This window comes from Phyllosticta capitalensis (genome assembly GCF_038381095.1).
Source record: "Phyllosticta capitalensis strain CBS 128856 chromosome Unknown BKA78scaffold_12, whole genome shotgun sequence".
In the NCBI taxonomy this organism is placed as follows: domain Eukaryota; kingdom Fungi; phylum Ascomycota; class Dothideomycetes; order Botryosphaeriales; family Phyllostictaceae; genus Phyllosticta; species Phyllosticta capitalensis.
Window position 1 is genome coordinate 1,339,865 of NW_027117450.1, and position 20,666 is coordinate 1,360,530.

Below are 20,666 nucleotides of genomic sequence, written 5' to 3' on the forward strand. Positions count from 1 at the left end.
TGATTCAACTTCTAAAAATAGTTGGGTTGGAACATCTCTAGCCACCAAAAGCTCGTGTGTGGGTGACGATGAGTCTCGAATTGTCTCAATTGATGGGGTATGTCCCTACGCGCAGCAAACACCCTTATTCTACGCCACGCTTGCCTTCCCTTCCCTCGCCCCCCTTCCTCATGATCCGCTCAACTCGACCTCTTCTTAGTCCCGCCTTGCGTCATCACCACGGCACATCGACGTACATGCGCAGCCGCTCCAAGGCCACGAGCGCGCCGACGGCCCCCGGCCCCGCCTTGAGCAGCACGGCGCCGGTGCGTCCCCACAGCCGCTCGCCCTGCTTGCCGAGAAACGTCGCGAGCGCCTCGTCGCCGCCGAGCAGGTCCGGCAGGCTGTATACGGGGATGAGGCGGCTGTGGTGAGGAGGTTGGCTGGAGGCTTTGGACGCGGGTTGGGCGGCGCCGTGGTCGATGTGGTGGTCGTCTCGGATGGCGGTGGTTGGTGATGGTGATGGTGGTGTTGATGTTGCCTGTGCCAGTGCCAGCGCCTCGCCCTCTGCCTCATCAACCATATCCGCACACGCCGTCCACCTCACCAGGGCCGGCCGGCACGAGCCATACCGTATCTTGGGCGTCAGGCGCGGCTGGACGCGCTCGACGTACGCCCACCTGCTGTGCGGGCCGGGGACGAAGCCTGGGTAGAAGACCTTGAGGACGTGGCGCTTGTGGTGGATGAGCATGTTGACCAGCTCGTCGACGGCGTCCAGGCTCTTGCTCACGGCGTCCAGCGGCGCGGTCGAGAGCGGGCTGAGCGAGCGCAGGAGGAGGAGAGCGGCGGGCGGCTGGTGGCGGGCGAGTTGCTCGGGGAGGCTTCTTTGAGGGGGTTTTTGATGGGGATGCGTGACGTCTTCAACCTCCTCCACGCTGCTCTCGCGAACAGCAGCAGCATTTCCACCCTCTCCCGCATCGTCCTTCACGTACGGCACAAAGCCCTTCCCCGGCTCCTCCCACAACCGCGCAAGCACGCCACCACCGCGGGGCTTGCCAAAACCATACCGCAAAGCCTTGCGCGCATTCTCCCTCAATATGCCCAACACCACATCATCCATATCGGCGCGCCAGACCGCACCGTGCGTGTTGCCGCAGCTCATGGTCTCGTTCTGCTCGGGGGCCGTGAGGCCGCGCCAGGCGCCCTTCTTCGCGTTGCCGAGGGCGCGCAGGTGCGCGGCGCGAGCCAGGGCCCACGCGTTGAACGAGCCGGCCGCCTTGGTGGGCGCGAGGGCGCGCCCGCTGTTGGCGCTGGGGACCAGCCAGATGGCGTCGGTGGAGGGGTGCCGCAGAGGGCGGAAGGGGACGAGGAAAGACGAGGGCAGCGCAAGGCCGAGTTTGCGGTCGGTGCGGATGGGCGCGCTGAGCATGTGTGCTGGATGATGGAGTAGGTTAGCTTCTGGACGGGATTTTATCTTTGGGATTGGGATGTGAGAGCTCGGATGGAGCAGTCGACGCACCAAAGGCATTGTTGAGGAGCTTCTTTTGGAACGGCGTCCGTTCAGCAGGCGCTGCGGCGGGCTTCTTTGGCTCGATCCAGCGTTCGCGCTGCGAGATGGCGATTGGGTCGAGAATTGGGGGCAGAGGGAGTCTCCGCTTGCCGTCTGCCCTCATCCGCCAGGTCTGGCGTTCATCTTGGACGAATGGTGTGGTGGTGGTTTTGGAGGTGTCCGCGGACTCGGAAGTTGACGAAATTGAGCCGCCGAACGCTGTAGAGTCTGGCGAGATGGAGCGCCGCGATTGGCGCTGGGGTAGGCCATTCAATACATGGCGCTGGCAATTGTCATGAAGATGGCGCCGCAGAGGTGGTCGTGGCGGCATCACTTCACAGGCAGCGGAGCAGTTGGCGGTGGTTTGGCAGAATCGGAAGTGTGGTCCAAGTTCCGGGGCGCCGAGACCCGCGTCATAGGTTGACTGGCTTCAATCCAATGCGCATTTATTTGCTACCACGCAGGGCCTGCTCACCATTGCTGAATCTACTTGCTTTCCTCCTTCTTCTCGTCCGCGTCTCTCCTCTCGAGGATCTTGTCAATCAATCCCAGCTCCACGGCTTCCTCAGCCGACATGAACTTGTCTCTCTCCATCATCCTGTCAATCTCCTCCAGAGTATGCGATTTCGTGAGGTGCTTCTGGTAAATCATATTCAACCGTTTCCTCACTCGCAGAATTTCCTCGGCGTGAATCGCAATGTCTGAGGCTTGTCCGACGTAGCCGCCGCTCGGCTGGTGGATCATGATGGAGCTGTGCGGGAGACAGTAGCGCATGCCGGCAGCTCCTCCGCATAGAAGGAGGGAGCCCATACTCGCAGCTTGCCCGACGCAGATTGTTGTGACGGGAGGGCGAATGTAGGTCATGGTGTCGTAAATGGCGAGTCCTATTCCTTATCAGCCCCGATGCCTCATGTTTGTAGTTGGGTTCGCGACCTGCTGTAACCGAGCCACCAGGCGAGTTGATGTAGAGGCTGATGGGCTTCTCTGGATTGTCGGCTTCAAGAAAGAGCAGCTGTGCAACAATGGATGCAGAAAGGCTGTCATCGACTTGTCCGTTCAGACACACAATGCGTTCCTAGAAGCAGAATGTCAGTTGCTTCTCCATGCGCTTCGAGGAATCCTTACTTTGAGCAAGCGGGAGAAGATGTCGTCTTCCAGTCGCATTAGTCCAGTGTTCCTGATGATGCTTTTGTCAACTCACAGGTATGCCAGCCGCCAGCCTACTCAGTCAGCTTCATCCCGAGCTGCGTGAAGCTGGGAAACATACAACCGTCTCGGTCACGTAGGGTGTCGGCGTCCATCCTCGAGTCGGGGCAGCGCCAAGATGCGCATCACGCGATAGACCAGCAAAGGTGCGGAGGCCCAGTCGGGAGCTTTGTTGGAGCTTCTGGAGCCGCAAAGCTCTTGAAAATAAGCTCGACATGGTGGTGGTGGTTGTAAGTGGGAGTTGTGAGGGCAGCAAAGTGGTTGCCGTGAGCGCGGCGGGCCTTCCGTCATTCGCCAAACGCGCCGGCTTAGCGCCACACGCGTCTCTCAACCACTCCGACGCGTCTCCAGGGCGGCTGTCTTACACACACACTCCTCGTTTCTCTGCTCTACAGCCACCACTTTCCTTGCCAGCCACTCGGACGTCAATCAAACATGGTGCCAATACCTCGAAGGCGTCCTCGCGCCTCGGAGGTTTATGATGACGACGACGACGACGAAGAAGAGACTCCAAATGGTAGTCCAAGCTACCGTCCGAATGGCGTGAGTTGGACCTTGCTTGTGAATGATCCAGCCTCTTACGATATGGCAGAATAAACGACAAAGGCTTTCCACTACGTCGGTCGCTCCAGAGGATCCGGAAGATAGTATCATCCTGCCCGATGGCTACAACGAAACCCAGCCCATCAACATTCCTGAATATGACATGGACGATGGCTACAACGAGTCGACGCACATTCACACCGCACGCAGAAGTGCTTGGTGGAAGCAGATGGAGGACAAGCAAAAGGAGCAAAAGAACAACATGCCGGCGGACAATGCTATCATAGAGGAAGTCGAATGCGTCAACTTCATGTGTCATTCGCATCTCACGGTTTCCTTGGGTCCTTTGATCAACTTCATCATCGGCCATAATGGTAGTGGAAAGAGTGCTATCTTGACGGCCCTCACGCTCTGCCTCGGTGCCAAGGCCACGGACACAAATCGCGGTCAGAGTCTAAAGAGCTTCATCAAGGAAGGCCAAGAGTGAGTGTTCTTTAGTTGAGTTGTCCTGGGTACCTAATTGTTAGCAGGCAGGCGCGTGTCTCGGTAAAGCTCAAAAATCAGGGTTCCAGTGCGTACCAACCTGAAATTTACGGCGATTCCATCATCGTCGAGCGCCGGTTTGACATCAAAGGCGGAGGCGGATTCAAGATCAGGAACGCCCAAGGACAAGAAAAATCGAACAAGAAATCTGAACTGGAAAACATATCGGACGCTTTTCAACTTCAGATGAACAATCCCATGAACGTTCTCTCTCAGGACATGGCTCGGCAGTTTCTGAATTCATCATCCCCCAGCGACAAGTACAAGTTCTTCCTGGAAGGAACTCAGCTTGCCGTTCTCAACACCGATTACAGGCTTCTGGCTCAGTCCATAGAGGAGACTGATGAGAAGCTGCAAATGCTCAGTGAAACCGAAGCGGCGAATAAGGCGAAATATGAGGAGGCCAGAAGGAAGAAAGACTTGGCTGACAAGCACCAGGAGATGAGGCTCAGAAAGAATCATTATCGCAGGATGTACACCTGGTCACAGGTTCGAGACCAGGAAAAGGTTCTCGAAAGCGTCGTGGAACGCATTGCGACTTGCGATGAGAACATCGAGGAAAAGACTCAGCAGGCAGACGACGCTTCCCGGAAATATGATGACGCCAACGACAAGCTCGAGGAGGCTCAGCGCGTTGTGCAGGAGCAACAGGAGTCGGCGAATCCCCTGAGAGAAGAAAAGGAGAAGATCGAGACCGACCTCAACACCAACAAAACCGAAATGCAGACGATTCAAGCCCAACATCGAGATATCAAGGGCAACCTGACACACAACGGCAAGCTCATTGATAATTTGAAGGGGCAAATCGTGCTCGAACAGCAACGCCAAGCTGACGCTGTCGGAGGCGAACATGCTAGAAGGCTCGAAGAGGTTCAGGAGGCCAAGATCAAAGCCGAAGATGCGCAGCGTGCTTACATGGAGGCAAGTAGCAGCTTTGGGCCGCTGGAGAGGGCCAAAGCCGACTCTTCAAAACGTGTCGAAAGTTTCAAAGGCGTCGTGAGGGCCAAGAGCGAGGAGGTCAACCAGCAAAAAGCACGCATCGAAAAGATCAGACAAACCCAAGGTAAATGGATGTCGGCCTTTCCAAGCCAGCTCCCACACCTTCTAGATGCCATTTCGCGGAACAAGCATCAATTTCGCGACCAACCAGTTGGGCCCATTGGTCGTCACATCAAGCTGTTGAAGCCAAAGTGGTCATCCATCCTCGAAAGGTCGTTTGGCGGGAGCCTTTTCGGCTTCGCTGTTACGAACAAGAGGGATGAAAGTATTTTGCGGGAGCTGATGCGGAAGACGAATTAGTAAGTCCAAACTCCCGTTCTGCCACCAACCCGCTAATCATTCCTGTAGTAATGCTCCCGTCTTCATTTGCACAGCAACGCCGATTGACTGTACCAGAAATGAGCCGGAACCTCACCTCGACACGTGGCTTAGAGTTCTCGAGGTGGGTTTCGTCACCAGCATCTACTCCAATACGTGCTGACAAGTCCAGTTTGAACATGACATTGTTCGCAACATATCCATCATCAACAACGCTGTGGAGAATGCCGTCTTGATCGAAGATCAGTCAGAGGCGTTCGATTTCGCCTACGGCAATGAGTCGGGGAGACCACGCAACGTGAGGCAGGTGTTTTGTTTCGCGAGAGGCTCTCAGGTGGATGGACGTCGTCTTGGCTGGACAAATGCCGGTGGCCGAGCCGAAGCTCCCGTGAAGCCGTGGATGGAGGCGGCACGCATGCAGACAACGGCAGAATCTCAAATCACGTACGTTCTGGCGTCAATTTTTGAGAACGGGACGCTAATCGCAACAGTACTGCAAATGAGAACCTGGAAGCTCTGAAAACCGAGTTGGTAGGATTTGAACGAGAGTTCAAGACGCGGCAAGATGCAGCGACCAAGGCAAGCCATGCGTTAGAGAAGCATAAGAGGGACACGAAAAACCTCCAAGTGCAGAGTCAAAAAGCGCAAGAAGAATGGGAGAAGATGTCAGATGCGCTCGAAGCCGAACAGCCGCAAGACGGCAAGCTCGATGAATATGAGGCCCAACTGAAAGACGCAGAGGAAACCCAAGAGCACAATATACAAATGCTCGAAGACGCCAAGACAGAGAAGAACAAATTGGTCGAGAAGAACAGCAACCTTAAGGACAGCATCGAAGAAATCCAAGGTCGAATCGAGCAAATCGAGCTGCAAGCCAGAAAATTGGAAGCCCGGGCAGAGAAGTTGGAGCAAATCCGTCGCCGCGCCTTACAGCACAAGAACACCGCCCTGGAAGCTGTCGATGAACTTCGCCAGCAAAGAGAGAGCTTTGAGCGGGAGAGAAGAGAGCAAGAGGAAACCGTGCAGGAATACACTCAACAAGCCGGTGAAGTCTGCGACCGCGTCGAGATTTCCGAGGGTGAGACGTCCGAAAGTCTAGAAACGAAGTTCAACAGGCTCCAGAAAGACCTCGATGAACAAGAAAGAGTGTAAGTTTTGGGTCTAGTGTTTGACGTGGAGGCAACTGACGGCAACTAGGTTGGGCGGGACTGCTGAAGAACTGAACCAGGCGCTTTGGGAGGCCAAAGGTGCATTGGCTGCAACTAGAGTTGCACAGAAGAACCTGCGAAAGCTCAATCTCGTAAGTCGATCGGCAGAGCATTTTTCTCGGCAAGTTTCTGACTGTGTCTAGAAATTCAAGGACAGTCTCTTAACGCGGAGAGCACGGCTGACCAAGTTCCGTGTTTTGATTGCCGACCGCGCGAGCGTCACATTTACGTACATGCTCTCGGCACGCAAGTTCAGAGGAAACCTGATCATCGACTCGAGGAAAAAGGAGCTCGAGATCCAGGTGGAGCCCGATATCACGAAGCGCGACGCGGCCGGGCGTCAAACCAAGACGCTCTCGGGCGGCGAAAAGTCGTTTTCGACCGTCTGCTTGCTTCTGTCGCTGTGGGACGCCATGGGAGCGCCGACGCGTTGCCTCGACGAGTTTGATGTCTTCATGGACAATGTCAACAGAGAAATGTCGATGAAGATGATCATCGAGGTCTGCCGGGGATCCCCCAGCAAGCAGTTTTTGTTCATCACGCCGCAGGCCATGGGCAACGTCAAGATGGGTCCGGATGTCAAGATCATCAAGATGAGCGATCCGGAGCGTGGACAGCAGACGCTGCCGGCAGGATATGGCAGGCAGTAATTATGGTGTGGAGTTTTATGGGCCCAGAGACTTTTTTGCTCCTTTTTCATGGCGTCTGAGGAGTGAGGAATGTTCATGGTCATTGTAGCAAAGCAGTGGATATCAGTGGGATGGAATGTATGTATTTCAATATGAATCTCTAGATGGTCGTCATGGTGTTTTGCGGACCACAGGCCGTCTCACTCTGGCTGCAGCGGGCTAGACGCATGGTCCGTGCGCGGCAACGGCAACGCCCTGAGGTCCACCTGCACCTCACTCCGCTCCTTCGAATGGGCCAGTAGTCGGTCAGTCCGCAGCCCGCACTCCATGTACCTAATCCAACCAACCACCAGCCTCCACCCCCAGACACCACCAACAGCCTGCCTCTGCCTCTGCTCTCGCCAGCCATCTCATCTGCTGCTCAAGCTCCTTGGCTTTCCTGGCTCTCCGTCCACCCATCAACCACCAACATCACCGCCTTACGCCTCCACCTCTGCCTGAGTAACCCGCTGCCGCCTTCATCGCGCAAGCGCGAGCCTGTACCACAACACATGCGCTTCGCCCATGCTCCACTGAAACACGGTTGCGATGGAATCTTCGTCTCCTCCTAGCCCGTACCCGTCAGACGGCACTTTGACGCCCTCGTCCAACCAAGACCTGCCCGCCGGCCGCTCTGCGCCGCCCTCTGCCAAACCGCCAAACAGCTCCGACTCCGCACCACTCCACGACGACGGTGACGACGTTGCCGACGCTCTCGACGGCCGTGAACCCTGCGACTGCGAAGACTGCAAGGAAAGGATGGACTCTCAGGCGCAACATCCACGAGAAGCCATATCTAAGCTTCTGAATGGCAAGGAAAAGGAATGGACCGCCATTGCAGAGAAAAAGGGCCCACTCCGCCTTCTCGACCTGCCCGTGGACATTCTTAAGGAGATAATAAATCATGTGAGGCGCACTCGCGCGGAGACTCTGCGAGTCCGAAGCTAATGGACAATAGCTGCCACATACAAACGACTTGACCTCACTAGCACTATGTCACTCCGCCCTGCACAACCTCACCATACCTTACATCTACTCTCGATTCGACATTGTGTGGCCTGACAGCACCGTAAACTCGGAGCAGAGATCTGGCGTCGACGCTCTCACCTACGGGCTGGCAACACTGGTCATGGGCGAAGAGATATTTGGAGAGTCGCAATGGCAACGAGACCAAGCACGGCAATTGAGGCAGACGCAAACTCCCAGCAGCGCGCAACAACGGCAATCATCCGATCCCTTCCCGATTCCCAAACGACGACGTGGAAACTACTTTGCTAAGTACACCAAGAAGTTCTCACTCGGAAATGGTCCGGTCGAATGGGTGCAAGACTATCTCATCACCAAGGAGGGTGGCAAGATGCTCGGAACACTGGTGGCAGTGGCCGTGGCGCGCATGCGGAATCTCGAAACTTTTGTTTGGGACATGCCGACGGGCGTTTTGAGGGATGTCTGGTTGGCACTGTCGTCTCTTGCAGACAGAGACGATGGTCAAGACTGCAGACTGGAGCGTTTGTGGATTCGATGGCACGACAATTCTGGCGCCGACCTCACAGTACCGCCTCCTCCCATGCCAATAAGCAACCTGCCGCCGCCTCCGCCTCATGCGCACAATGCCAGTGGCGTCGGTGCGGCGCAAGCGCCCATCGTGGTGCCTGTGCCGCACAGCGCAGCAGCACTGGCGGCTATTGATCGCGTTGAGCATCCCACATTCTCCGTCATTCCTGCGTTGAAGAGCTTGAGCGTGCTGGACATTGATGAGCTGCCCTATCTCGATGAAATGGCCATTCTGATCGGCCGGTCACAAAACAAGCTGCGCGAGCTGCGGGTCGGAATAGCCAAGAATGCTTACGAGGCTGAGCGAGAATGGGTGATTCCCTGGGAGGGTACAGGGACGCAACAAGTCGACCACAGCACGCTGAGGACTGCTGCGAGCAAGATTGGAGACAAGCGGTTAGGTGGAATTTTGGGCATCCTTGTTGGACGAGTCTACAACATGCGGCACAACACGGAGAGTCAAGAGGCAAATCAAGCGCCCATCGCCGTGGATCGCGTGTGGGAACATGGCCCTTCGGTGACCAAGAGCGAAGTCAACCTACCTCATGCGTCGGGCGTCGATGGTCGCGAGCTGGATGCGAGTCCGGGTGCACCTCTCGCAGACAATTCGGTTCAGAATCAAACTCCTGCGGCAATATATCTTCGCGAACGGGCCTTGGAGTCGGAGCGGCGAGAACGAGAGAAGAATTTGGGACCGCTGCTCAACACCAAACTCAAGCTGGAAACGCTTGAGCTCGAACGTGTCCCCATGTCTGTGCCGGTGATGCTGCAGGCATTTGACTGGTCGAAACTCACGGCCCTGACTTTGCTGAATTGTAGCGGACATGAGACTCTATGGCGGACTCTGCGCAGAGAGTTTGCACCCCGTGGCCCGCAACACTCGAGAGGATCTCCAACCAAGACTCACAGCCGCTTGGAATATCGTCTCAATCTCAAAAAGATTCACACCAATACCGTTTCCGGGCCTCTCATCTTGTTCATCAAGGAGACACTGGCACCTAACAGTCTGGAAGTGTTGTTCTTGCAAGAAGACCGCTCCTACCACTCCAACGTCAACAACAACGCCATCTTCCGCGGTGCTTTGAAGAGGCATCGTGCAAGTCTGAAAAAGGTCATGATAGATAGCAGCGAAAAGGGCAACGGGGATCGTGCGCCGACGAGCACGCGGTGGAGGCGATGGATGCTGAATCGCGAGATTATTACGTTTGTGACGAGCGGCCGTATGTGCAATCTGCGAGAACTCGCATTTTGCATCGACTACCTCGACTGGGTGAGAACACTCGATTTTTTGTCTGTCTCGAATTTGCTAACGGAACATAGCACTTTTTCCTCCAACGCCTCCCCCAAGTCCCTACCCTCCGCTCCATCTACATCCCGCACATTGCCGACCACGCACACGGCAATAACATTGATCCGCGCGAGCTTGCTATGCAAATCGTCGACATCATCACGCTGCGTCCCGAGGTCGAAATCTGCTACATGGGCATCCAAAACAAGTGCTTTGAGGTGCTCGAGAACAAGATTGTCGCCTCACCGTACGACCGGTACTACCACCACCACGGCGCCCACCACAGCCAACACCACGCAGCAGGCTCTTCGGGCGTGCCCAATGGTCCTGGTGGAGCCGGCCTCGGCTTCTCGGACGACGAAGATGATGAGCCGGTTGGCGTCGAGGACGAAGAAGAGGCGCATGCAGCAGCGGCAGCGGCTGAGCTGGACGAGGAAGACGTCGACGAAGAAACGGAAGATGACGATGATGACGAGGATGAAGACGACGACGGCACAGGCGGTGGTGGGGCGGGAGCAGCAGGAGGGGGTGGCGGGGGTAACATCAACACCAACGGTGCCGCGGGCGGAGGAGGAGTAGGCCTAGGCGGTGCCGGCGGCGGCGCGACCCACCACGACGTATTTGTCGACGACGACGAAGACGAGACCGAGGACGGTAGCGAGGTGTGGGGCGCGGGCAGCTCGGCGGGCAGTCTGGACGAGAGCTGCGCCGGCCAGCGGTTGCGGCTGCGCGAGATTCTCTTCTACGACGACAAGGTCGCCATTTTCAAGGGCCGCCATGGCAAGCTGTAGTTTTGCGAGCCAAAAGAGGTGCTATGAGCCGACCTGGGCTGGACTACGAACGAACATGACGCCGAATGCCCACCTACCTTGGTTGGGCGCACGATTCCCCTTTTTCTTTCCCTTCTTCTCGCTTCTTATTCTTCTTCTTTTCATGTGGAAGCCAACTTGCTCTCTTCTTACTTCTCTTCACTTTTCTCGGATAAACGGATGGACGGATGGACGGACACTTGCAATTGACGCTTCCCAGCGAGGGAGGTAGCTCCAGACAGGTACCACCCTATAGCCACGGCTATTTTTCCAACAACATACACACCATCATGCACGACGACGGACGGCCTTTTTCCTCCCTTTCGCTCTGCCATTATTCTCCTTTAGCCTTCGTCCTCCCCTTCTCCTTCTTCCCTCTTACCCCCCCCTCTCGGTGCGCTGGACCAGCTGAAGCGACCATACGCAAACGAGACGATCGGGCTTTTAATCACGCTTCGAGCGCATGGGGTGGAGAGACCACCGAACCCAACCCAGTCCGCCTGCACTTTACTCTTAGCCCCTACCCCTTCTCTTGAGATTTTTCGTTCCGTGTCGATGTCACTCGAGAGCGTCACTTTACTTATGACGGGCAAATCAAATCGGCCTCTTTTCTTTTTTCTTTTCTTCTTTTCGCTTTTCTAATGGATGGATGGCGGGATGGATGCAACGAGCCGGCAGTAAGTTTTCTTGCCTTGCGTTGGGAGTTTTCTTTCTGATTGTTTTTATTCTTTGCGACTCTTCTTTTGGATGAAGTTGGTGGGATGATGAGCGGTGGTGGTGGTGGTGGTGGTGGTGGGTGGATGGGCACTCGTTGATTTGGATGAGGGATGATGGATGATGGATGAGGGACGAACGAGCACGCATACAGCACGGACGAAACTCGCTATTGCTGCTGCTGCTGCTACGGCTGCTGCGGGTGTCAGTCGTTCAAAAGGGGGCGAGGTGTGGGATCAAGAGACGTAGATTGATGGACGACTGATTGAACCGACTGTTTGACTGGTCGGTCATGGATGACGAGTGCAGAGGATAGGCAGGAACGGAAGAAGGGTAGGAAGGAGTTATCAATTTTAAAAAATCAATCAGTCGATTTCATGGTGCTTGCCTCTGTTTGATGCTTGCGGCGGGCGTGATGGGGTTGGAGTCATTTGTGATGGGGTGGAGTGAGGGAGATGGAGACGGAGACGTGCTGGCAAAGGCTTTGAGTGCTGATTTACTGGTTGCTGAGTGTGGGTACGTGTATAGGATGTAATGGGACAGGGAGAGGGAGACGAGAGTAGGAGCAGTAACAGGAGCAATAGCAGTAGTACCTACCTATTGAGGGCGGGCATGGTGCCTGAAGCAAAATGTCAAGACTTGCGAAATACGAATACAGAAAAAGTAGCCAGCCACACATTCCTGGCTCCAACAATATAAATACTAACTAAATCAAAGCAGTCAGTAGAAGAAGGCTTGCCTGCTAGTGTAGTTAATGACATAGTATGAGGTACAATAAATATTTAATTCCCCTTTACTACGCTGCGTAGCCAGAAGAGTGAGGACGAGGTCTTGTAGGTAGCTGATTTATTCCCTGGTCACTCCAAGGTTTCGAACAAATCATACCCAAGGTATCCGGTATCCCCTATAGCAAACACTCAATACTCATACTATCTACATTCTACTCATCTCACAATCATAGTTCAACCCCCCTACCTATTTAGTAATACAGAGACGAAAAGCACAGACTAACCTACTGCTGATTCTTAGTGGAAATCGTGATTGGCATAATGAGAGCAACAGAGACGACGCAACGAATGTACCGACACCCCACACTGGATGATTGCCATGGTTTGAAGATTTGAAGAATCTGATTGCTTGCGTTGCATCGCATTGCGCAACCAGATTGCGCGACGGTGGTAGTTGGTTGCGTTGATGAGTATGGCACTGGACTCAGTATATACATTGGAGGTAAAATTTAACAAGATAGGGTGGGTTCGGGTCTGCCATGGTAGATATGTCACTTCGTATTTTCCATGCACGTGGTGCCAACACAGCTAGAGTAGGGTAAATCGGGCAAAGCACGAGATGGGGAGCAGCAGAGTGGTAGACCAAGACACAATCAATCATAAATCGCTAAGATCGCCTCGGATTGTTCACGCACGTGGAGCCGGAATAAGAGAACAGTTTTTGAATTTTTTTGACCGTTGGCTATCCCTAAGCTGAAGAAAGGAGGAAGAACAATGAGCCCCATGCGCCAAGAGTTGGTAGGCTTTGTGATGGGACCTGTAGGGAAAGAAACGCCTGGCCGCAGCCGACAGACGAGATGCGCGTGGTGGGTTGACGCCAGTCTCCCATCGCGGCGTGGCTGGCGGACTGGGCTGGACTGATTGATCGTGTATTGACAGAAGGAAGCCGCCACGCGCATCTGTTGTTCTTGGACTCCTCCATTCGTCCCGTACAATCGGATCGTTTGTTCGCCCCAAAAATTTGGTCCCATGCCTGCGCGGGTTGGCACGCCAGGCGTCCACACATACGTCCAGCACAAGCGCAGGGGTCGTGCGAGCACAAACGCGAGGGTAAGCGCTCAAATGTCATCAATGTCGACGTCCTTGACGCCCTCCTCGTCCGAACTCCGGTCCTCGTCAAATTCGAAGCCGATGCCGCCCTCGTCGCCGTCGGCGCCGTACGTGTCGGTCTCGTTGATCTTGGCCGTCTCGGGGAGTTCGCCGTAGGCCTTGAGCGAGCGCGCCTCGTCGGCGTTGTACTTGAGGATGACGTCGCCCTTTTCGTCCTGGTAGTCGCGCAGCGACAGCAGGATGATGTCGCCCTGGTTGATCCACACCTTTTTGCGCAGCTTGCCGCGGATGTGTGCGAGCCGCTTCTCGCCGTCGAAACATTGCGCTTCCAGGCGCCCGTTGCCGAGCATCTTGACTACTTGGGCGTATTCTGGGGGAGCGTGTTAGCGCTGGGTTGTTGGGAGGATAGAGCTATCACTAAAATGTGATGTAAGGCGATTACCGCCAGCCGTGTGGGGTGGCGATTAGATCATGCGTGGACTACACACCTTGGCCCTCCTCCTTGAAGACGAGTTCGCGCTTCTCGTTGTCGTTCTCGTTCTTGCCCCTTCTGCGGTTCTTACCGCCCTTTCCCTTGTTCTTGGGCATGGCGGTATTGTCGGGCGCACGGCGCGGTCAGTTGAGGTCTCGAGTTTTTGGCGGCTTGACACTGAGGACAAGAGGAGTTGGAGAATGCGACCGTGGCGGGGACGGCCGGTGGTTGGTTGGGTGGGTTGGTGGTGAGGGTGTGGGGTGGAGGGGAGAGGTCGAGAGACGCACTGGGCTGCCAACCTCTTTTGTAGGCCTTGACGTGTGTGCTGAGCTGGGCCAGTCAGAGCAGCCGCCCCGCCATGGCGCCAAGAGAATTCGCTTGAAGGCCGATCCACGTGACCTGGCGCTCTCCCGCTCCCCGGCGACATCATCGTCGTCGCTTCAGAATGATGCATCGCCAGTCAACAACAATCCATTCGCCCCCATGCCGCCACCATAGCCTCTCCCAGTCATGGCCGCCGCCATCCACGACCACCCCTCTGTCATCTTCGCCTCCGTCTTTCCACTGCCCTCCGAATCTCGCCCATCGTCGCATGGATTGAGCCACACCGACCATGGCGTCGGCGTCGTTACGCGCAGCCATGACCACCACCACCATCGGCCGGGCAACACCACCAGCGGCCGCTCCAGTCACTCGCTCAACCGCAACGTCGCCTGGAGCACGGCTACTCGATTTCTAAAGCTTCCCGTTCCATTGCCCACCGATGTCGTGTCAAAAGCCCGGTCGCGCAAACACCGCGTCTCCGCCGACGTGGACGAGGCATTGAAATATCTGCTGGGTGGCAGCGTCGAGGATCAGGCTGATCTGGTCGACTGGTACGGGGACGAGGCACGGGACAATTTTATCGTCTGTGTACGGCCGGCTTTGAAGGAGCTCTGGGATTCTGTACGTGATGATGATGCTGAAATAGAAAAGGTTCTGATGTAGACAGCCAATCCCGACCGCAAATGCGCTCCTTACGCTGCGGGAAACCGTCAAGCTTCTGAACAACGCCCAGTCTCAATATCTGCAGCCGCTGACGGACCTCCTTTTGCCCCGGATCCCAACGACTGACCGTGCAACACGCGTTTCCGCCAGGTTCAAGAGGGAATTGCATACTGCATTTTTGCATGCCTTGCCTCAACAGCGCTTCACAAAAACTCTGGCCCACGTCTTGCTTGATGTCGGATGTCAAATTTTCGACCTGCAGGGCCATGGAGGTTTTTCGAGACAACAGGTTGTGCGCGAAGATGGCCAGAGGCAGCGGCAGCAAGTCACCAAATTACTGCGCGAGCTACACGAAGTTGGTCTCGGTCGAGATTGCGCGCAAAGGGCTTTGGCGCATGCCATGGACCGCTTGATAGATGCCTTTATCGGCAGCCACTACATGAAGGTGGACTGGTACGGCAGGCGATCAGTCACCAAGGTTCTGAAAGAGTGGGTCAAGGACGGCTTTTCTCCCCTCGTCTACGACTTGATGGTCAGTCTGACATGTGGAGAGGAGACCGTTGAGACGAGTGTTCAGCAGTGGACCGAAATGGCCATTGGTCGGCTGGGCAGAGCGCGCGTCGACAATCTCTTTGACTATGTCGTCAACTGGGACAGCTCGTTGGGTGCGATACTAGATCTCAAAGAATACATTTCGACGCCCGCGGCCCGCAACCACCTCACGCACAGCTTCCTGCAGCAGCTTACCCGCCGTTTGCTACATGCCGGCGCCACCACGACGCACATTCTAGACATTTACATTTACGTGATTCGCGCCTTTGTCGAGTTGGATGCCAAGGGAATCTTGCTAGAAAAGGTGGCTCGTCCAATCCGCCGCTACTTGAGGGATCGCGAAGACACGGCCAGCATCATCGTATCCAGTCTGTTGGCCGACATTGTGGATGAAGACGGTCGTCGCATCGATCCTGGTCCAGAGATTAGCGTCGAGATTGCAGCCGAAATGCTCAATCCCATCACGTCGACCTCTGAAGAGCAGGACATGGAACTGGACTGGGGTAACATGAATTGGATGCCGGATCCAGTTGATGCGTCGACAGAGTACCGCAAGTCCAAGTCGGAGAATGTGCTTGGCTACCTCTTGACTTTGTATGATCGGGAGGACTTCATTTCCGAGCTCAAGACCATTTGGGGCGAGCACTTGTTGCGAAGTGAGAGCGCAGACTTTGAGAAAGAGGCAAGTCAGTCAGCCAATCGCAAGACATTGCTAACAGGAAACAGATTCGGCTTCTCGAATTCTTCAAAGTCCGCCTTGGCGAGAACAACCTCCAGGCTTGCGAGGTCATGCTCAAGGACGTGCTGGAATCCAAACGCATCAACAAGCAAATCCACCAGACGCTGCTTCAGACCGCCGCAGGTACCAGTACACCACATGCCATTCAAGTCAACTCGCACATCCTGTCAGCCTTCTTCTGGCCTTCTCTCCGCGAAGACGAGTTTCCTCTCCCTGGCCCTGTGCAGTCGGCCTTTGAAGACTATGCTGCTGGCTTTGAGGCAATCAAGGACATGCGCAAGCTCCATTGGCTCCCTGCCCTGGGTCGCGTGTCGCTTTCTCTCGACTTTGCAGACCGCCACCTTGACCTCGAAGTCACTTCGTGGCAAGCAGCAGTCATACACACCTTCAATGAGCCCGAGCCGGACGACACTAGTGAAGACGACATTCGACGCGCCCGCCTACGCGCCCTCGGTCAGACTCCTGATCCGTCTCCGCCCGTCACCAAAACAGTCGAAGAGCTCGAATCTGCCCTCGAGCTCGACGAGTCCCTCCTCCACTCGGCTCTCACCTTTTGGGTTGCCCAGCTCGTCCTCACCGAATCGGCACCCAACACCTACACGGTACTCGAGTCGCTCAGCGACGCATCGTCTTCGGCAGCGGCAGCGGCAGCAGCGGCGGCCGCCGCCGCAGAGGCAGAAGAACAAGCGTCGGCCGTCAAGCGTGCCGAAGACATTCTCGTCGACAACATGGCCATGTATCGCCAGTTTGTCATGGGCATGCTAACAAACCAGGGTCGTATGAGCGCCGAGCGTGTGCAGGCCATGCTGAAGCGCGCACTGATGGGCGGGTTCCCGTTTGGTGTCGAAGAGGTCGGCGTGCTGCTGGGGCGGATGGTCGAGGAAGGCGTGCTCGTCAGAGCGGGCGACGAGTTTAGCGTCAAAAAGTAGAGGGGAGATTTCCATGATTCACAGCATACAGGAAATTGGCTGTGCGGCCGACCGATTGGCACGGCATATGGTGGTTTAGTTGATTAGTTGTATACCCAGCATCGCAGAGGGGCAGGCGCAAGATGATACTTTGAACCCGGTCAAGTTGGTGCAGTGACTGAATATCCTGACGGTATACAACTCTTTGATATGACTGTGGAAATTGGTCCGGCGTCGATTTATCAAGCAACCTCCCGAGGGGAGGGGGGAATCCATATCATCTGACCAGGCGCAACATTGATGCCCCGCCCGCCGCCTTGATTGCCCTCAACACCAAGTCCAAGACACACATACGTCAGACGCGGGGGAGAATCACGATACGAAGCAGAAGAATTTTCATGGCCAGCCAGACAAGTGCTGCCTTGGCCAAAGAATCGGATATGGGGCCACACCGACTCGCTTCGATCTCATACGAAGACCCCGGCTGGAAAGAATGTCGACTATATCAACGCAGCTCTCCGTCCGCTTCCTCGAATGGGCGGTTCTTGCATCCTCAGATAAGTACATGGCAGCAGCGGACGCAAGCATCGGATGGTGGCCAGAAGCGTTTCGTGTGGCAGGACGAGTGGGCCAATGGGTGCGAGACGGCCATGGGTCAAGGCCCCCGAACCGCAACGCTTCGGCTCGCAAGGCACGCACAGCAGCAACGCACAGTCGCACCAAACGCCTGTTTTGACGCTGCTTCCGGGGAGGGAACATGCCTGGACGGCAGCTGCGCCCTCCATAGGCCGCCATCATGTTGACGTCCAGATGCACGCACGACCAGGGCAGTCGTGTCCCACCATTCACAGAATGAAGGGGTGCGTCTCCGTGCCTGTAAACATCGCTTCTCATGCGTCTCGATATCGCTCTTGAGGACGCTGCGTTGCTCTTTTTTGGCCCTTGAAACTGCTACCACTCTTTACCTGCGGCTCCAGGCTGCCGTATAGTATAGCAATGGCCGCCGAACAGGCCCAGGGCAAGGTCGAAGCCTCCGTCTTTGCCATCATCACTGCCTTCACCAGCGGCCTGGATGTATTCCGAAAATTGCGCGAGAGACGAGGGAGGAGGAAAAAGACTAGGAAAGCCCATTGCTCCAGACCGCATTCGACGACGGCGCTGGATCTGTCAGACGACGAACTGCAGCTCAGCAATTCATTGCAACGAGGGCCCGTCGAGATCCAGGACCGATACCAGCTCAATCGCAGACATGCTGGCGAACCATTTGCCCAAGGAGACTGTGAGTATTTTTGGCGATTGTATCACGAACCTAACGCCCCCCAGCTGACTCGTGTGCCTACAGCCATTGCGCACGCCTCTCTGACCGAAGTCCTGCTGAAACTAAACACCGGCCTCGTGGCCATCATCTCGTCCTTTCTCTGCCACGGCAAAAACGAATCCAATCTGGACTACAGGAGCCTCGCGCACCTGGCCGACTGCTCCCGATCCGAGGCCGTCGACGCCCTGGACCAGCTGTACCAGCGCCTTTCGCAGTCGCAAATGAGTCTCGACAGAGGCCGCAACGGGCCTTGCTGTCCCAATTGCCGCAGCCAGAAGCATGCCGACTGCGGCTCCGTCGTCGACCTGAAGCCCGTCGTGGCGAAGAAGCCGAGCCTCGTGGCTGTAAACGCTGCTGCTGCTGCACCGCCATGCGCATCGACCAAGGCACCCAGGCAGAAAAGCTCAAGGTCGCAGCTCGTCATGGTGCGGCCGCGCAAGAGCAGCAGGCTCAAGACGTCGAGCTCAACTTCTGCCATCCCGTCTGGCAGGCTGTCAGCGACGGCAGGCATCTCGCCCCCTAGATCTCCCAGTCCGCCCCCACGACCAGATGCAACCACGACAATCGCAGCCGCGCAAAGGCCTCTTCCGCCTCGGCAGCACAAACTCTCGAAAAAGAATGCGTTGAGAAGCATGACGAGTCTCGCCGCCGAGCCGATCCCTGAACACGCCCTGCCCGCCTCTCCCCCTCTCCCCCTGTCTCTCCTGCCGCCCCCTTACCCAGGTCTCCCTCCGCACGCAAACACGGCGCGACGCACACACCGAAGCAGCGACCATGTGCGGAACGCAGGACCTCCCAAACCCCCCAAGATTCCCCTCGCTCAAGGTCAAAGGGAGGAGAATCAAAGGAGTCTTCACAGGACGCCAAGCAGCAATCTGCTGCCCTATTCGCCCTATCCGGCGACGACGCCGCAGCAGCTTCCGCCGCCGCCGCCGTCGAGTCAGCGCTCGCACTCGCACTCGCGCCTCCGTCCGCAGAGGCATTCGTCCATGCCGCCGATTCCGCTCGCGAGCGTGGGACCGGCGGCGTCTTCCAAGTCGCCTCCTCCTCAGCCTCTCGGGCAGCAGCAGAGGCAGCGACCGCCTCAATTACAGCCTCAACCTCATCCTCATCCTCATCCTCAAGCGCAGCAGCCCCCGACCGCTAGCATCTCTCAGCATCAAAACGAACCCGCCGCCCCCCACCCTTCCACTCTTTCTCAATCACAACCCCTACCCCATCATCCCCCTCCTCCCCGCCGCCGCGCCACGCTCCCCGCCCCGCCCGCCTCCATCTACAGCTTCACGTCCGACAGCACCAAGCTCGGCGAGATCCCCATGTCGCGCTGGGCCGGCGGGCCGTGGGACGCGGAGCGCGCTGCGCGGCTGAATGCGGCGGCGGGCTGGGGCGTGTCGTCGCCGCTTGCTGGCGATGGGAGTGATGTTGGTGGGGAGAGGAGGGGCAGTGGTGGGAGTGGGAGTGCGGGAGGAGAGGCTGAGAGAGAGGATGGGGGTGAGAGGAGGAAGAAGGAGAAGGATAAGGATAGGGGAAAGGGAAGGAGTCGCTTGGGTGCGCGGTTGTGGCGGTGGGGGAGTAGTGGGAGTGGTGGGAGTGGGTCTGAGAAGGAGAGGGAGAAGGAGAAGAAGGCGAGGGCGTAGCAAGAGCGTAGCGTAGCGAGACTGTAGCGTCGGCTCAGCGTAGCATAGAATCGACAAGGCAGTTGGGCAATCGAGACGTCGTTGGTGCTGTATACCAACACATTGGATCGAGTGAGTGCATCTACTCTATGGCTGGCGGCGTACGCAGTATTCCACCCCCTTTCTTCCTTGCAACCATGGCGAGGCGTCCGTTTGGAGCAGCGTTTTACTAATTTGCTAGGTAGAAATGAAAGTCCTCTGAAGCATAAGTGCACAGCCCGCGTTTATTACAATGTAGACCGTAGCTAGGAAGTAAATTGCAATCTGCACCTCATGTTTACAACAGCAAAAAAATCAAAAATCCTCTCGCTGGGTTTACGACGGTGGGAAAAAATACACCCGCGCAGCCGCCGCCCCTATGACATGACAATCACTGCATACCTACCACGCCACTCTACAGTCTATAATAAATCACAAGAACCCCCCGCTTTAGCAAGCTAGCTAGCTAGCTAGCAGACGCTTTGCCTCCTTGTTCTTTCCACCCCTTGTCTATTTTTCCTTACTCCTACTCCCAACCTAGCTTGAAGAGGTACACAGCGTCCTTACTCCTTATCTTATTGCCCCCCAGCTATGGTAAGGAGCTCTTGATCTCTTTACAGTAATTGCTCTTTACTCATAGACTTGGACTTTTTCTCTTCTTCTTGTCTCCTCTTTCTCCTCTTTCTCCTTCTCTCCTTTGGTTTTTACTTCTTGCCCTTTTCTCTACAACCTCCTCCCTTACAAATAGTCATTCTCCGCCCGTCCGTGCATCTTCTTCAACAGCAATCTTTGCCAGTTGAAAAAACAGCAACCTAACCC

At 56.1% G+C, this 20,666-nt stretch overlaps 7 protein-coding genes across 7 annotated transcripts; 4 read left to right on the forward strand and 3 right to left on the reverse strand.

Annotated features, from left to right (window-relative positions):
- Positions 1–214: 214 nt before the first annotated feature.
- On the reverse strand, positions 215–1,652 carry BKA78DRAFT_357297 (uncharacterized protein; the record flags this gene model as incomplete). Its single annotated transcript, XM_066892199.1, has 2 exons — positions 215–1,413; positions 1,499–1,652. The coding sequence occupies 2 exons, from the start codon at positions 1,650–1,652 to the stop codon at positions 215–217; spliced, it is 1,353 nt and encodes a 450-aa protein (XP_066739399.1).
- Positions 1,653–2,014: 362 nt separating this feature from the next.
- Positions 2,015–2,951, reverse strand: BKA78DRAFT_357298 (Clp protease-domain-containing protein; the record flags this gene model as incomplete). The annotated part of the gene is made up of 5 exons (XM_066892200.1): positions 2,015–2,412; positions 2,462–2,603; positions 2,654–2,679; positions 2,730–2,748; positions 2,796–2,951. 5 exons carry the CDS (start codon positions 2,949–2,951, stop codon positions 2,015–2,017), a joined length of 741 nt encoding a protein of 246 aa, XP_066739400.1.
- Positions 2,952–3,116: 165 nt separating this feature from the next.
- Positions 3,117–7,282, forward strand: BKA78DRAFT_327282 (DNA repair protein RAD18). Its single transcript, XM_066889501.1, has 8 exons — positions 3,117–3,277; positions 3,327–3,760; positions 3,808–5,118; positions 5,168–5,261; positions 5,310–5,581; positions 5,629–6,285; positions 6,335–6,437; positions 6,489–7,282. Exons 1-8 carry the CDS (start codon positions 3,170–3,172, stop codon positions 6,993–6,995), a joined length of 3,486 nt encoding a protein of 1,161 aa, XP_066739401.1. The 5' UTR covers positions 3,117–3,169; the 3' UTR covers positions 6,996–7,282.
- Positions 7,283–7,473: 191 nt separating this feature from the next.
- Positions 7,474–10,749, forward strand: BKA78DRAFT_56174 (uncharacterized protein). The gene is made up of 3 exons (XM_066893379.1): positions 7,474–7,919; positions 7,972–9,837; positions 9,888–10,749. The coding sequence occupies exons 1-3, from the start codon at positions 7,563–7,565 to the stop codon at positions 10,644–10,646; spliced, it is 2,982 nt and encodes a 993-aa protein (XP_066739402.1). The 5' UTR covers positions 7,474–7,562; the 3' UTR covers positions 10,647–10,749.
- A 2,475-nt stretch (positions 10,750–13,224) lies between these two features.
- On the reverse strand, positions 13,225–13,786 carry BKA78DRAFT_232749 (nucleic acid-binding protein; the record flags this gene model as incomplete). Its single annotated transcript, XM_066883804.1, has 2 exons — positions 13,225–13,586; positions 13,705–13,786. Coding segments are annotated over 2 exons (444 nt in total), but the record flags the coding sequence as incomplete, so codon positions are not given.
- Positions 13,787–14,126: 340 nt separating this feature from the next.
- On the forward strand, positions 14,127–17,224 carry BKA78DRAFT_56210 (uncharacterized protein). The gene is made up of 3 exons (XM_066893381.1): positions 14,127–14,633; positions 14,680–15,909; positions 15,954–17,224. Exons 1-3 carry the CDS (start codon positions 14,199–14,201, stop codon positions 16,893–16,895), a joined length of 2,607 nt encoding a protein of 868 aa, XP_066739404.1. The 5' UTR covers positions 14,127–14,198; the 3' UTR covers positions 16,896–17,224.
- Positions 17,225–17,774: 550 nt separating this feature from the next.
- On the forward strand, positions 17,775–20,169 carry BKA78DRAFT_56208 (uncharacterized protein). The gene is made up of 2 exons (XM_066893380.1): positions 17,775–18,153; positions 18,217–20,169. The coding sequence occupies exons 1-2, from the start codon at positions 17,871–17,873 to the stop codon at positions 19,827–19,829; spliced, it is 1,896 nt and encodes a 631-aa protein (XP_066739405.1). The 5' UTR covers positions 17,775–17,870; the 3' UTR covers positions 19,830–20,169.
- The last annotated feature ends 497 nt before the right edge of the window (positions 20,170–20,666 follow it).